The sequence below is a fragment of the Melitaea cinxia genome, chromosome 16, assembly GCF_905220565.1.
Source record: "Melitaea cinxia chromosome 16, ilMelCinx1.1, whole genome shotgun sequence".
Classification (NCBI taxonomy): domain Eukaryota; kingdom Metazoa; phylum Arthropoda; class Insecta; order Lepidoptera; family Nymphalidae; genus Melitaea; species Melitaea cinxia.
Genome location: NC_059409.1, coordinates 10601556 through 10613816, shown reverse-complemented (window position 1 = coordinate 10613816; position 12261 = coordinate 10601556). Strand labels below are relative to the sequence as shown.

The window sequence follows — 12261 nt, the reverse complement described above, 5'->3', positions numbered from 1 at the left end:
TGTTATAAGAAAATAGCGCTGGAAAATTCGTTATATAATTTTTTCTTTATACAATACTTTATTACGTAATGACGTTTGATCATAATCTTGTTTGATGAAAAGCAAAGATATGACCTAGGCTAAAGAGCATTTTCTTAAACATGCCTTACTCTATTTTCTTCATTTTAAGGGAACACGAAGTTAGACAGTCTAACAAGCAAAATTAATCAAAACAATAAGTATAGTCCTTACTTTAATTCCTAGCTGCAAAGGTGTGGCATTTTGTGCTTTTTCAATAGCGGAGTGTAACTGTCGTACGTCAGAGGAGTGCCATGAAGCGAGTAATGAATACAGCTTCGACCGTAACGGACGTACTACGAGTCTGTGCATCACGCCTTCCAATATCGCATCTATGTTTAAGAACTCCGTTGGCTTCAACTGTAAATATAAATTTTTATATATTTAAACTTGTTATGTAAACAAGGTTTCGTATGAAATATTATTATTATTAGGTTATATTTTAGTTGCGTCAAGTGAAATTGCTCTTAAAGCATTTTTGACACTAAAAAACGCAAGACTTTTTGGCTAAGATCTAGACTAGGTAAAACCGAATTAGAAAAACCGAATTATGGGGTTTTTGGGTGTAGAGGGTGGAGGGTGTAGGGGAATCTATACAAGGTAACACTGTCACACCTCAAAACCCCATGGTTATGGAGATATCCATGGTTAAAGTTTTGAGGTTAGAAGAACAATTTAAAGCTATTATAATACCTTTGAGCTCGTACTGTTTGCATTGTGTGACAAATCGACACTTTTAAACAAAATAACGCATCAGACATAATATTCTAATAAAATTAGTAACATTGCGTGCTAGAATATAGGTTTAGAAATTCGAAAAATACCCAAAACCGAATCGGAGCACCCCACTGTCCACGTGGTCTTGGTCTGTTCTACCCCTAGAGTGTTTTTTTTGTGCCGCGGAGGCGCGGAGGGAGGGCAGCCCTCGCTCGCCGTGCGAAAGCGCGCGAACGAATGCGTAGAGGAGCGGCTGAGGCTGGTCGCCTTCGGCGACCAGCCTCCGCTGCGGAACGGAGCATGAGTGAGCGTGCTTTCGCACGCAAGGGCGGAAGGGCTGCACTTCCCGCAGCGCCGGAGCCAAGCGTTCCTCTAACTTTCGAAATTCTTCTTCTAACCTCAAAACTTTAACCATGGATATCTCCATAACCATGGGGTTCTGAGGTGTGACAGTGGTACCAGGGGTAGCGTTCCCCACCCTCTCCCCCCCTTCCGCCCACGGTCCCGAAATTCGGTTTTACCTAATCTAAAGCTTTACCGACTTTTTTGTATGTTTTTAACCGTACAAAATGATACTTTCGAAAATTCAAGTATATCATTTACTATTGTATACGTCGTAGATAGAAACCTAACCTTTAGTCTTTCTTTTTCTACCTCCTTTTCAAACTCCCTCTCACCGTGTTTCACAAGATAGTTCTTCATTCCGGACATAAATTGTCTCATATTACGCATCATTATCTGTAACGAATTCATAATTTAAGTTAGAGTTATTCGGTGCAAAAGAAAAAATTTAAATGGTTTAGTTACTAAAAAAAGTTCAGTCACAAAATAGTTAGACTAGTGTAATTATAGTGCCATTATCAGCAATTTCCTAAACATACTTTATATATATGTTACGTATGTTATCTTTATTTGTTTCGAACGATGCACGTGCATGCATATTTGCCCTTTGATGAGGGCTACTGAGATAAGTAATTGTAACATGAATTATCTAATTACAAAGACCACGTGTTACTGACGTGCTGAGGCCGTGTCTACTCAACTTTACTCACGAGTAACTAATCATGCTATCGTATTAAGGTTACAACGAATGAGCTATATTATTCTGTAGTATTCTATGTTTTGAGGATCAAGGATTTTTTTAATGATTTTTTTTTTTAACTTTTTAATTATTTTTTTACAGTAGAATATTAATTCGACTTCAGTCAAATAAAATTGATTTATAAAACTGATCACATTTCTTATTACTCCTATAAGCTAGCAATATGTAATAATATCATAATAATAATCGAGTATCGTATTTAGCACATAAATAAATTCTTTACTTTGACCAAATACTTTTACAATTTCTTAACTCGCCAAAGTCCGTGACAGTTTATCGGCGAAAACTTTATTACAATTTTTAGGCTGATTACTTGAGTACTGTGTGGCTACGGTACTAAATAATAAAGCCACCCCCTCTCTTCCCGTGGGTGTCGTAAGAGGCGACTAAGGGATAACACAGTTCCACTACCACCTTGAAACATATAAAGCCGACCGATGGCGGGATAACCATCCAACTGCTGGCTTTGAAATACACAGGCCGAAGACGGGCAGCAACGTCTTCGGTGTGACAAAGCCAGCCCTGCGGTCACCAACCCGCCTGCCCAGCGTGGTGATTATGGGCAAAACACATGAGTTCACGTTATTTTTGGCGTAAACTTGTGGAGGCCTATGTCCAGCAGTGGACTGTATAGGCTGTAATGATGATACCTGAGGGCACGTCTCTTTGGAGTCCAGCGTGCAGGCGATGAAGTTGTCAACGTTCTGCGCGAAAGTCGTGCTCTTATCCTGCGCGAGATGCAGCGCGTACGCCCGCAAGGCCGCGCCCGCGCCGCGCGAGCTCCGGCCACCTCGCAGTGCGCGCACCCGCCCCGCCGCTGCCACAGATAATGCGACATCTTTACTGACAAGCGGGCTATTGTGGACGTGAATCACGATGCTTAGCCTGCTTCTCTCCTTTTATGCGCTTCGAGTCGACTACTAGTGTATAGTGTATATATGGCATGGGTAAGTAGTACACACACATCTTAAAGCAAAGCGACTGTACTCATGGAATGTGTGCGGGTCGAACTGGAAAGGCAGACCTTTATTACTGTTAACGATATTAATCTGCTTGATATAGGTATGGTTAATGTAATATTAAGTCATCCACAATCGTCAGAAGCAAAAATTCTATATTATATTTATAACTTAGCGTGTAAGAGAAGGTAGTTTTAAAATGGTTGTATGAGGGTGTCATTTTCAACACTTGAACAAACCCTCTTTAAATATTAAAGAAAAAAAAAAGCAACTGTACATATTCACACTGTCGAGAACGAGACGCATGTTAAGTAATACCATACGAAATTATGTGAATCGAGTCTATAAATATTCTACTTTAAATTAGTAGGTAAGTAATCAAATTTTTAAGGTTTGTATTCGAAAATATAGATTTACTTTCGAGAAAGAGTCGAACCACATGACAAATTCGTTTAACTTTTCAGTATCAAAATCAAAAATATCTTTATTCAAACGGGCTTCAAAAGCATCTTCGAATCGCCGTTTTCCAAATTAAATTTTAATTATTTTTAAACCTGAATCTACCACCGGTTCGGAATGCAATGCATATATAAACTGTGTTTTTATACACATTTGGTAATATCTTGCATGAAATCCAACGTTACTAAGTCCACACATCTGTGTTATCCTGCTCCGGATAATAAACTTTAGCTATTAATTTATTTTTAATACAAACTTTAAATTTATTCTCCGACAATTTCAATATCATTTGTGCAATTTTGTTATACATGCGAATACCATAACCCAAAAAAGAGACGTTACTTTGCGCAGTCGGAAACGTGGAGTTAAAATTTTGTAACGTTTGTCCTTCTACACTGTGATTATTACTATTTATATAAATAAAATCGATATGCTTGTAAATATACATAATATAGTTATTAATATATTGTGACGCAATTGTTAATATGTCTACCTTATGAAAAATATCCCACAAGGAGACTCGAGCTGCAAGATCATAAATACTGAGAATAGCCCTTCTTTACAAAATAAATACAGTCTCAATCTGTAGCATTATCCTACACTGACAGACCGTAAGACCGACTATTAAAATAGCTAAAACATATTAAGCGCTCAGTAGCAACGACACGGTTAGTTGTCGAACTTTTCTAACTATGAATGCTGCGGAGCTGAGTCTATCATTCAAGGATGACAAATGGGAGCTCCACTGAAGTTTTAAAGTATGATATCGTGTATGTACATTTTATTTCCTTGTTTAAAACAGTTAAATAGAGTTACTGTTTGTAGCAAAAATAGATAATGCAAGTTATAATAAATGCAAAAAATATGGAAAAAATCATTACCTACACAGATACGAATTCGAGATATCCGTGTTATGTTCTCCATAAACAACGGAAGATTCAAGTTTTACTTTACAAAAGCAATTTTTAAATCTACTATAAATACGTTTCAATAAACCAGCGAAAGCAATTAACATCTTTTTAAAAGGGTTGATATATTGATCTTTCATTATATCGCCATCTCCCTTATTTAGATAACTACAATGACAAGCTGGCGGTCTCGCTGTAACTATCGCCTGTTTCGTGTGACCACTCCTTTCAGCTAAATTTTTACATAATTTCGTTAAAGCATCAGTTTTAGTTAAATGCTGCTGAAATTTGGGCTCCATTAATTTCTCGCGAGTCACAAACACCCATTCGCTTTCCAAAACGTATTCGTTTAACGAATCACAACGAAAGTTTCTTATCGTCGTTAACGCAAACACTTCTTCCTGAGCCGGCTCCGCGACGATCTGTACTTCGGGTAACTTATTCTTTGTATTTTTCGAAGTAAATATTCTGAATATGTTCTGAGCCTTGGTTGGTTTTGATTTTAGCTCAGACAGCTTCTCGAACTTTCCTCGGAACAACTTTTTGAACCACTTCATGACCGATCACTCTGCGGTTGCGTCCCGCTTGCACGAAAGACTTGAAACGATGATTTCTCATTCAAACAATGTTTTTCGCGTTACAAACACGAGTGCCGGCAAACGACTGCGCGTTTATTAGCGTCGTAAGTAATTCACGGCACGCGCAGACCTTTACCCTTTAATAATAATTAATTATTTACACAGCCAATATAATTATTGATAACAGATGTGCGCTGCGGCCTTATTGTTCGTCTATATGGTCTGATTGATTTTAAAATAATGATGCGTAATTAGTCATTAAAATGTTATCGTTGCGAAAGCATGAGCGGACAAAACGCGGTCACTGTTATCGTTAGTAGTATTCAATATAACGAGACATAAAATCTTTACTGCCGTGAAAATTTTCACGCTGATCGACGTTATCATTGTTGCAAAACTGATTCGTACCAGATTGTAAGTTATCGTTAAGTCTCGAAGACAAGTCGTAAAATTGTAATTAGCTCGTCACAGACAATTGTAATTTCGAATACAACGTAGTTAAATAATATTGATGTTATTCTGATAATTGTAATATTATTTTAAACGTAAAATATTTATCTATGTATTAGTTATTAGGTATTTATTATTTATTTATTTTATACTTTATTGTACACCACAAATATATTACAAACAAAGCATAAAGATAGTTACAGACAGTGAAGTACAATGGGCGGACTTATGGCTAATTAGCCATTTCTTCATTCTTCATTTCTTCATTCAGGTATTTTTTTTAATTACTTGTAAATACAAACAATTTAAAAAACCTTACTAAATACAATCATAAAACTAAAGTTTTCAAATAATTACTCTATAAATCAAGATCACATGTATTGGTTTAATAATAAGGCAAAATATTTGGTGATTAACCCGAAATAAATTGTTGTGGATATTGGATACAAATTCCATCTAATTTAGTTCTCGTAAGCAAGATGAAGGAGAAAAAGAAAGATTTATTGTTCTTTTACTTCAAATGTTCTTGTATTTCATTTGAAAATCCGCTGAAGGCTAAAATCGATATAATCAAATGGCAAACAAGTTCACATATTTGATTTTAAAAAATTAATCCATATTTGGTTTATTTAGTTTTTTAAGATCGTTTGAAATTGGGTATCGTTTACACAAGCATCCTTTAACTGATATGAAGTCTATATATACATCACTATATATTACCATTATCACAACTAATATCAAAATAATTTATTTCAATCTAAGACGATGGTAACGGGAATACTCATAAAGCACTAAGGTTTGTAAGTATTGCGTCTACGTTATTATCATAAACAACTTACGTTTATCTGTTATTAATTATGAGACAGGTACCTATTCAGACGATACACGAGTTTGCGTGTCATTGACTCAACCATGTAAAACGTGATTGAGTGAAGATTATAAATAATTATTTGAAATGTATTATTATAAGCTATTAATAAATAGTGTAGAATTTATGTACTTATTATTAAGAATTGGTTAAGAACTAATCAAAATTCTGGACGGTTTTCTTAAGTCGTGTATCACACATAATGAATTCTTATATTTCTTTGTACAATAAATGAATGTACAAGTTAGGTAGGTAGGTAGTTATGTAACGCAATTTAATGTCGCATACATATTTTTAATGTCACATACAATTTTTTTTCACATAATAAGCTGTTAATTGTTTTACTAATTTTAATCACTGTCATGTAATAGAAACTAAAATAATCACACTTTTGTAATTTATTCGTTTAAATGTTATTTGGGTAATAGATAAAAATGAGCAATATGTTATTGAACGTCATTCGATCTCCCACAAATAATAATAATAATATTTTTGCTCTCAATATGAATCAACTTTATGTTCCTGTAAATAAAAGACCACGACTATTATTATTTTTTATCATATTTATGTTTTATTCTTACCTAGCAAGGGGTCTAATCTGTCACGGAAGCTCTTAGCACGCGATACTGCCGCAGGTCCGCGGCGACTTATCGGTGACTCCCATTCACATGGTTCATCCTACGAGAAAAACAAGCAATATGATAAAAAAAATAAAACCAATTCCAATATCAATTATTATGTGTGTGAGTGGGTGAATAAAAAGTAAAAAAGTATTTTAGTATCGATTGAACAATATTTACATATATACATTGGGATTTGGGAGAGTATGAACTTATAGTAGGAATTAGATAAACTCTTGTTTATTTAAAAATATGTATTGATAGTAACATTTAATCATACAACTTTTATAGTAATGTTAAACGAAATGATTTTAGAACACATCTAAATCACAATATCACAAGATACCTTGCATTTTTTTAATATATAACTAGATCGGCAAACAAGCGTACGACTCATCTGATGGTAAGCAATTACCGTAGCTTATTACCGTAGCCTGCAACACCAGAAGCCGTTGCCGGCCCTATCCCCAATCCCCCCTCAGGAGCTCTGGTCACCTTACTCACCAACAGGAACACAATACTGCTTTAAAACAGTATTATTTAGCTGTGGTATTATTGGCCTGTGAGGTCGAGGTGCTACCCCAGTCGGGCTGCTCCATATTTTGAGCAGGTAATTTATTGCTGTGCCCTACCTCAGTTAAATTTAGTTCAATTTGATTGTAAAATAACAACGCAATATTTTAATTGTCTTTTAGGTAAAGGTAATAATTAAAACAAATTTTATTTTGTTACAAATTTTAGGCGAACAGTAAATATAACGTTGAAATGAATAATACACAAAGATGAATTTGCTTTGTGATTTTTACACTTACAAAAATACTTACTGCATCATAGTTCTGTTGAACGTTCGTGGGTGGTATGAGGCCATCCCACTGCGAACTATCCCACGGCTCGGAAAATACTGTGCCATCGTCACTTGCCTGTACAAAATAACACTCGTAAACACTTAGTTGTTTTATGTTATTAAGAAAATTTTATTCATAAAATTCAATTCATATTGAAGCATGAGATTTTAAGCCAGTTTAACATAAAAACAGTGTCACAAAACACCGACCTAAAATTTACAGGTATACAGGAAAATCTTAACCTTTCTTAAAAAAGTTATAGTTTTCTAACCTAAAGTCCCTCTTAGTCTTTTAAGGTACACTTTAAATTTTAAGAGAAAACAACAGAAAATCTAAGCCACGATCCCGAGTACAAATATTATATTATTTTTTTCTGATTGTGATCCTCTTTCTGTCAAATTTTGTACTTTTACCGAGAATTCTAAACATTTTTGGAACAGTGATTAGGTTAGGTTAGCTACCATATATAAATACATAACATTAAAATAATATACTTGTTCAGATAGAGGCCTCAAGTCGTGTACGTTGTCGTAGCAAGAGCCGCGCGGCGGCGAACGAACTTCTTCAGGCAACGCAACAGGCTCTGCGTTTAGATGAAGCTCTGGGAATCTAAACAATACGTGAAATGTTTGAAATCTCTAACATAAACATTTTTGAATATCATATCAAAAATTGACCGCTCCAGCGGGGTTCGAGCCCGCGTCTCCGAATGACCGTGTCGGCGCTCTAGGCAATTAAGCTATGGCACGATGTACCCGCTAGAGCTAAACTTTTGATATGATGATTTTTATATTCGGTTTAAGCGAACAATTTCGCTGAACGCTTGAACGCTTTCAATTTTTGATATGATATTCAAAAATGTTTAGAATTCCTAATGTGTGGGTAACACAAAAATAAAATCGTACATATCTCTATCATAAGTTGTAAACGAGCAGTAACACGCTAAACTATTACTGAGCAAAGAGCACTTTTCGTTATTGGAAAAAAAGTATAATCTTAGTGTGTGTTAAATCCAAAAAATATTATATTGTAATTGTTATGTGTAATTATATAGTAAGCGTAATCATAGTAGTCGTCGACGGAAAATATTTATGACTTCGTGTATTATGTGCTCCCACATGGCGAATACATAATGAAGAAATCTGTATAGTTATCTGTATAATAGAATAAGTTTTAGTTAGGTATGTGTTTATATTTTTTATCCCACAAGGCGTTTCTTGAGATATCGTTCGCTATGGTATCAGACTGACTGACATTTATGGCTAATGCTCTGCTACTGTAGGGCTTACATTTAGCGTGATGATCTTAGTCTAATAATATAGAAGTTTCTAATTGCAAAAGAACTATTAGGATTAGTTCATACATTACGTTGTAAACTATGTGGTGAAAGAAGACTTTCCCGAATCTTCCCCATATATTTTTGTTCTTAGCGAGAAATATACAATTGTACAATTGTTTCATATTTAATATATAATTGTTGTTCTTTTTGTCCTATATAAACAATCTATTTCTAAACTAATTTACACAATTACAAATAGCACAACTGTTCACTGTTATCAGACTTTTTCAATTGTTATATTAATGACATCGTTTCTAATCTTTAAGTGGCTACATGGCGATTCTTTAGTGCTTAATTGTACAAAAGCACACAAGTCTGGACAAATTTTATTGTTAAGAGACCTTCGCATCTAATGTTCCCAACAGTTGATTTATATATTTTGTTGTTTTGTTGCTTTATTGCCTAACATTTAAGTTTTATTACAATTTCAGAAGCAGTACAATATTTCTACTCGTAAAGTAGACAAAGAAAGAGTTTCACATTTGTGTATTTCAGTTAAGCAGAATTTTGTTCTAACGAAACATCTCAAATGATATTTTGATGATATACAGTTAATGAACGTTGTCACCAATAGATGGCGTTGAATGTACAAATTAAATGTTACCAGCTACTGCTTCAGTTACCTCTGAGCGACTACTTGGTGTACAGTCAAGTGCTGCGCACCGTCGTCCACTCCGCTCAAGCGACTCTCTTGTTCAGCGAGCGAAGGAAATGTTCCGCTCTCGCTATTCGCGCACTCGTCTTGTTTGTCTGGAAACATAAAAGACGTTTAAGTAAATATAAACGACTATATCTAGAAAATAATTATCTATATTGCGATTAGGAATAAAAGTAAGGAAATAAATATGATTAATCTCTTTTTGACAAATTTTATGTACATCTTAATTTTAACACGTTTTATAAAAAATAAAACACGGTTGAATAAGTATTAGATATTATTTGCTACCGTGCCTTTAATTTAAGAATAACTCTGAGTTATTTGATGTGCACAAGCAGAATACTGTTAGTGCACAGTAAACGGATAGATAGTGAGCGGGCGCGTACTGATGAACTGCCAGCTGGAGTCGACGGCCCACGTGCGGTCGCGCGCCACCCGCGGCGGCTGCACCGCCTTCACGCGCGGCGCGGCCCGGCGCGGCGCCAGGTTGTCCGCCGACGACGACGTGTTCGGGGACGACGCTGTGGTGCAAACACATTGTGCTCTTGAGAACACCTTTAACATATCTATTCAAAACCGTCGAACTGTTATCCTTCTCATAACGGTCAGTAACGGTTAGGTTATTCTTAGAGATTTTAAAACGCCAGAAGATGTATAGAATATCAAACAACCAGGTTTATTATCTTAATATAAGTTTGACACGCATTTTTTGCCATACGGTGTAACAAATACTTGTAACTTTATTTTTCGTTCTAAAGATCTACTCTTTTTATTAGATTCATAAACTGAAATGCGTAAAACTTAAACATTAATTTGAGTGCCTAGTGCGAGTTTTGTTTAATCCGTCTCGCAATAACGGGCGTAAATTTTAACTTCGTTTTGTATGGGAAATTCGGCATTTCAACCTAGTTCTCGCGTTTGCCGCTAGATGACTCTGTATCGATTGTATCGTATACTATTCTTTATCGTCTCGGCTGCAGTGTTTAAATTCCCATGCAAAATAATCTTCACGTATAAATGTTTCTGTGAATAAAACTCGCACTAGGCACTCTGTACAATTTATAAAACAAGGAAACTTACGTGAAAGTTCTTCAATACTATGCATGTCTCGCAGAGGGTGATATTGATGACTCTGGGTGGGTGGTTCAGAATATCTCTGCGATAAGTTAATACCAGATCTTAACAACTTCCGTCGTTGTACTGGAAGTAGAGCGGCCTAGAAATAAGAATATTATTGTTATCCAAAACTGCCACGTCAATTACAGAATCTGACGATAGCATAGATTTTTTTTAAATGTTTAAACAGCTAAAATCTTGAAATTTTAAGGGAAAATAAGTTTCTTTCTCAGACTGAGTTACCAAGATAAACACAAAGGAATAATTAGTAAACTGATAATATTATAAATTAATCAAACAAAATAAATAGGTTGAAACGTGTCTTACTTTTGTATAATTACTTTTAACAAATAAGATTAAAGCCAAATCTCCCTTACTTCTTTTATTGCATCTACAGGATCAGCATAGAATGGACTACCAGCGTGCTCTTTATCAGAATCTTCACATTTAACGCAGTCATCTTCTAATTTAACGGTTTCCATACTCTCAATGTTATGATTTTCCCTTATTTTTAACGCTGCTTCAATCTCTTCAGTCAACTTCTTGTTCATATTCATAGCGATATTAAGCTTGTCAGGTCTCTTTGCTACAACTTCACCCTTGCTGTTTGTAGTCGCTATAATTTCACTAGATCCGTTAAAGCTTTTCTTAATCGATTTATCTGAGAAATTTCGCTTCTCATTCAAACTTTCCATTGAATTCAGAACTATCATATTCTCTTTTTCTAATATTGACTGAGTGCTCTTCGCAGCATTTAGTTTTGCTGAAATTAAAATCAGAATCTTGAACATTTATTTATTTATTTCCATAAATATACTGCCATTACATGATTTAATAAAAAAGTAATATCTACCGAGATAATATAATTTAGTTTACTTACTTAAATATTGTATAGTAATAGCTTAAGGTAACTGCATAAAATTGTAAACATTACCTAAGCTTGTAATACCTAATGCTAAAATGTAGCAATTTATAAATTGTATATTGATCTTGCTACCATGACTTAATTGACTACATTGACTAGCGGAATAAATATTTTCATTTTGTTTTATTATAAAGTGAATGTAAAATAATTAAACTATACATATATTTGATAGAATAGTAATGTTGTTCTTTATTCAAATTTGTTATTATTATACAATTTTTACTCACGTAATGTATCTGGTAAAAGATCCGGTCTTTTGCTTTTCATAATGCCGCTACTTGAATTATTGTCATTTTCAGACTTAGGTGGTTTAAATGTTGAGCAATTATTACTTTCTGGTCCCCAAATATCTTCATAATCGCTAACTTTATCCATTAGTGAACTTCTGTAATATACTCCTGGTGACTCAAGGATATCTGATTCCTAAAATAAAATGATTCAGTGATAAATATTAAAAAACTAAATCGTTATTTTAAAACCAAATTGTTCATTTTTTCAAAGTATTTGTATGTATGTGCCATGCTGTTAACATAGTTTTGCAGTTTGAGTGTATGCGACATTATATGTATTTACTTAATACATGCTCATTGCTTTGAGAAAAGCAACAATAAATGGCAATTTTACAGCAAATGGAGCACCAATATAAAAGAATAATCCGAT

At 34.6% G+C, this 12261-nt stretch overlaps 1 protein-coding gene across 1 annotated transcript in view; it reads right to left on the bottom strand.

The window, feature by feature from the left end:
• Positions 1–12261, bottom strand: part of LOC123661156 (protein sprint) — a 115934-nt gene that overhangs the window by 4243 nt on the left and 99430 nt on the right. The window contains exons 9-19 of the mRNA XM_045596146.1: positions 11829–12024; positions 11054–11439; positions 10641–10776; positions 9947–10081; positions 9526–9652; positions 8058–8172; positions 7543–7638; positions 6680–6776; positions 2527–2693; positions 1408–1512; positions 232–417 (exon numbers count right to left, since the gene is read on the bottom strand). Of these exons, the coding sequence (XP_045452102.1) occupies positions 232–417; positions 1408–1512; positions 2527–2693; positions 6680–6776; positions 7543–7638; positions 8058–8172; positions 9526–9652; positions 9947–10081; positions 10641–10776; positions 11054–11439; positions 11829–12024 (1746 nt within the window). The remainder of the gene's footprint in view (positions 1–231; positions 418–1407; positions 1513–2526; positions 2694–6679; positions 6777–7542; positions 7639–8057; positions 8173–9525; positions 9653–9946; positions 10082–10640; positions 10777–11053; positions 11440–11828; positions 12025–12261) is intronic.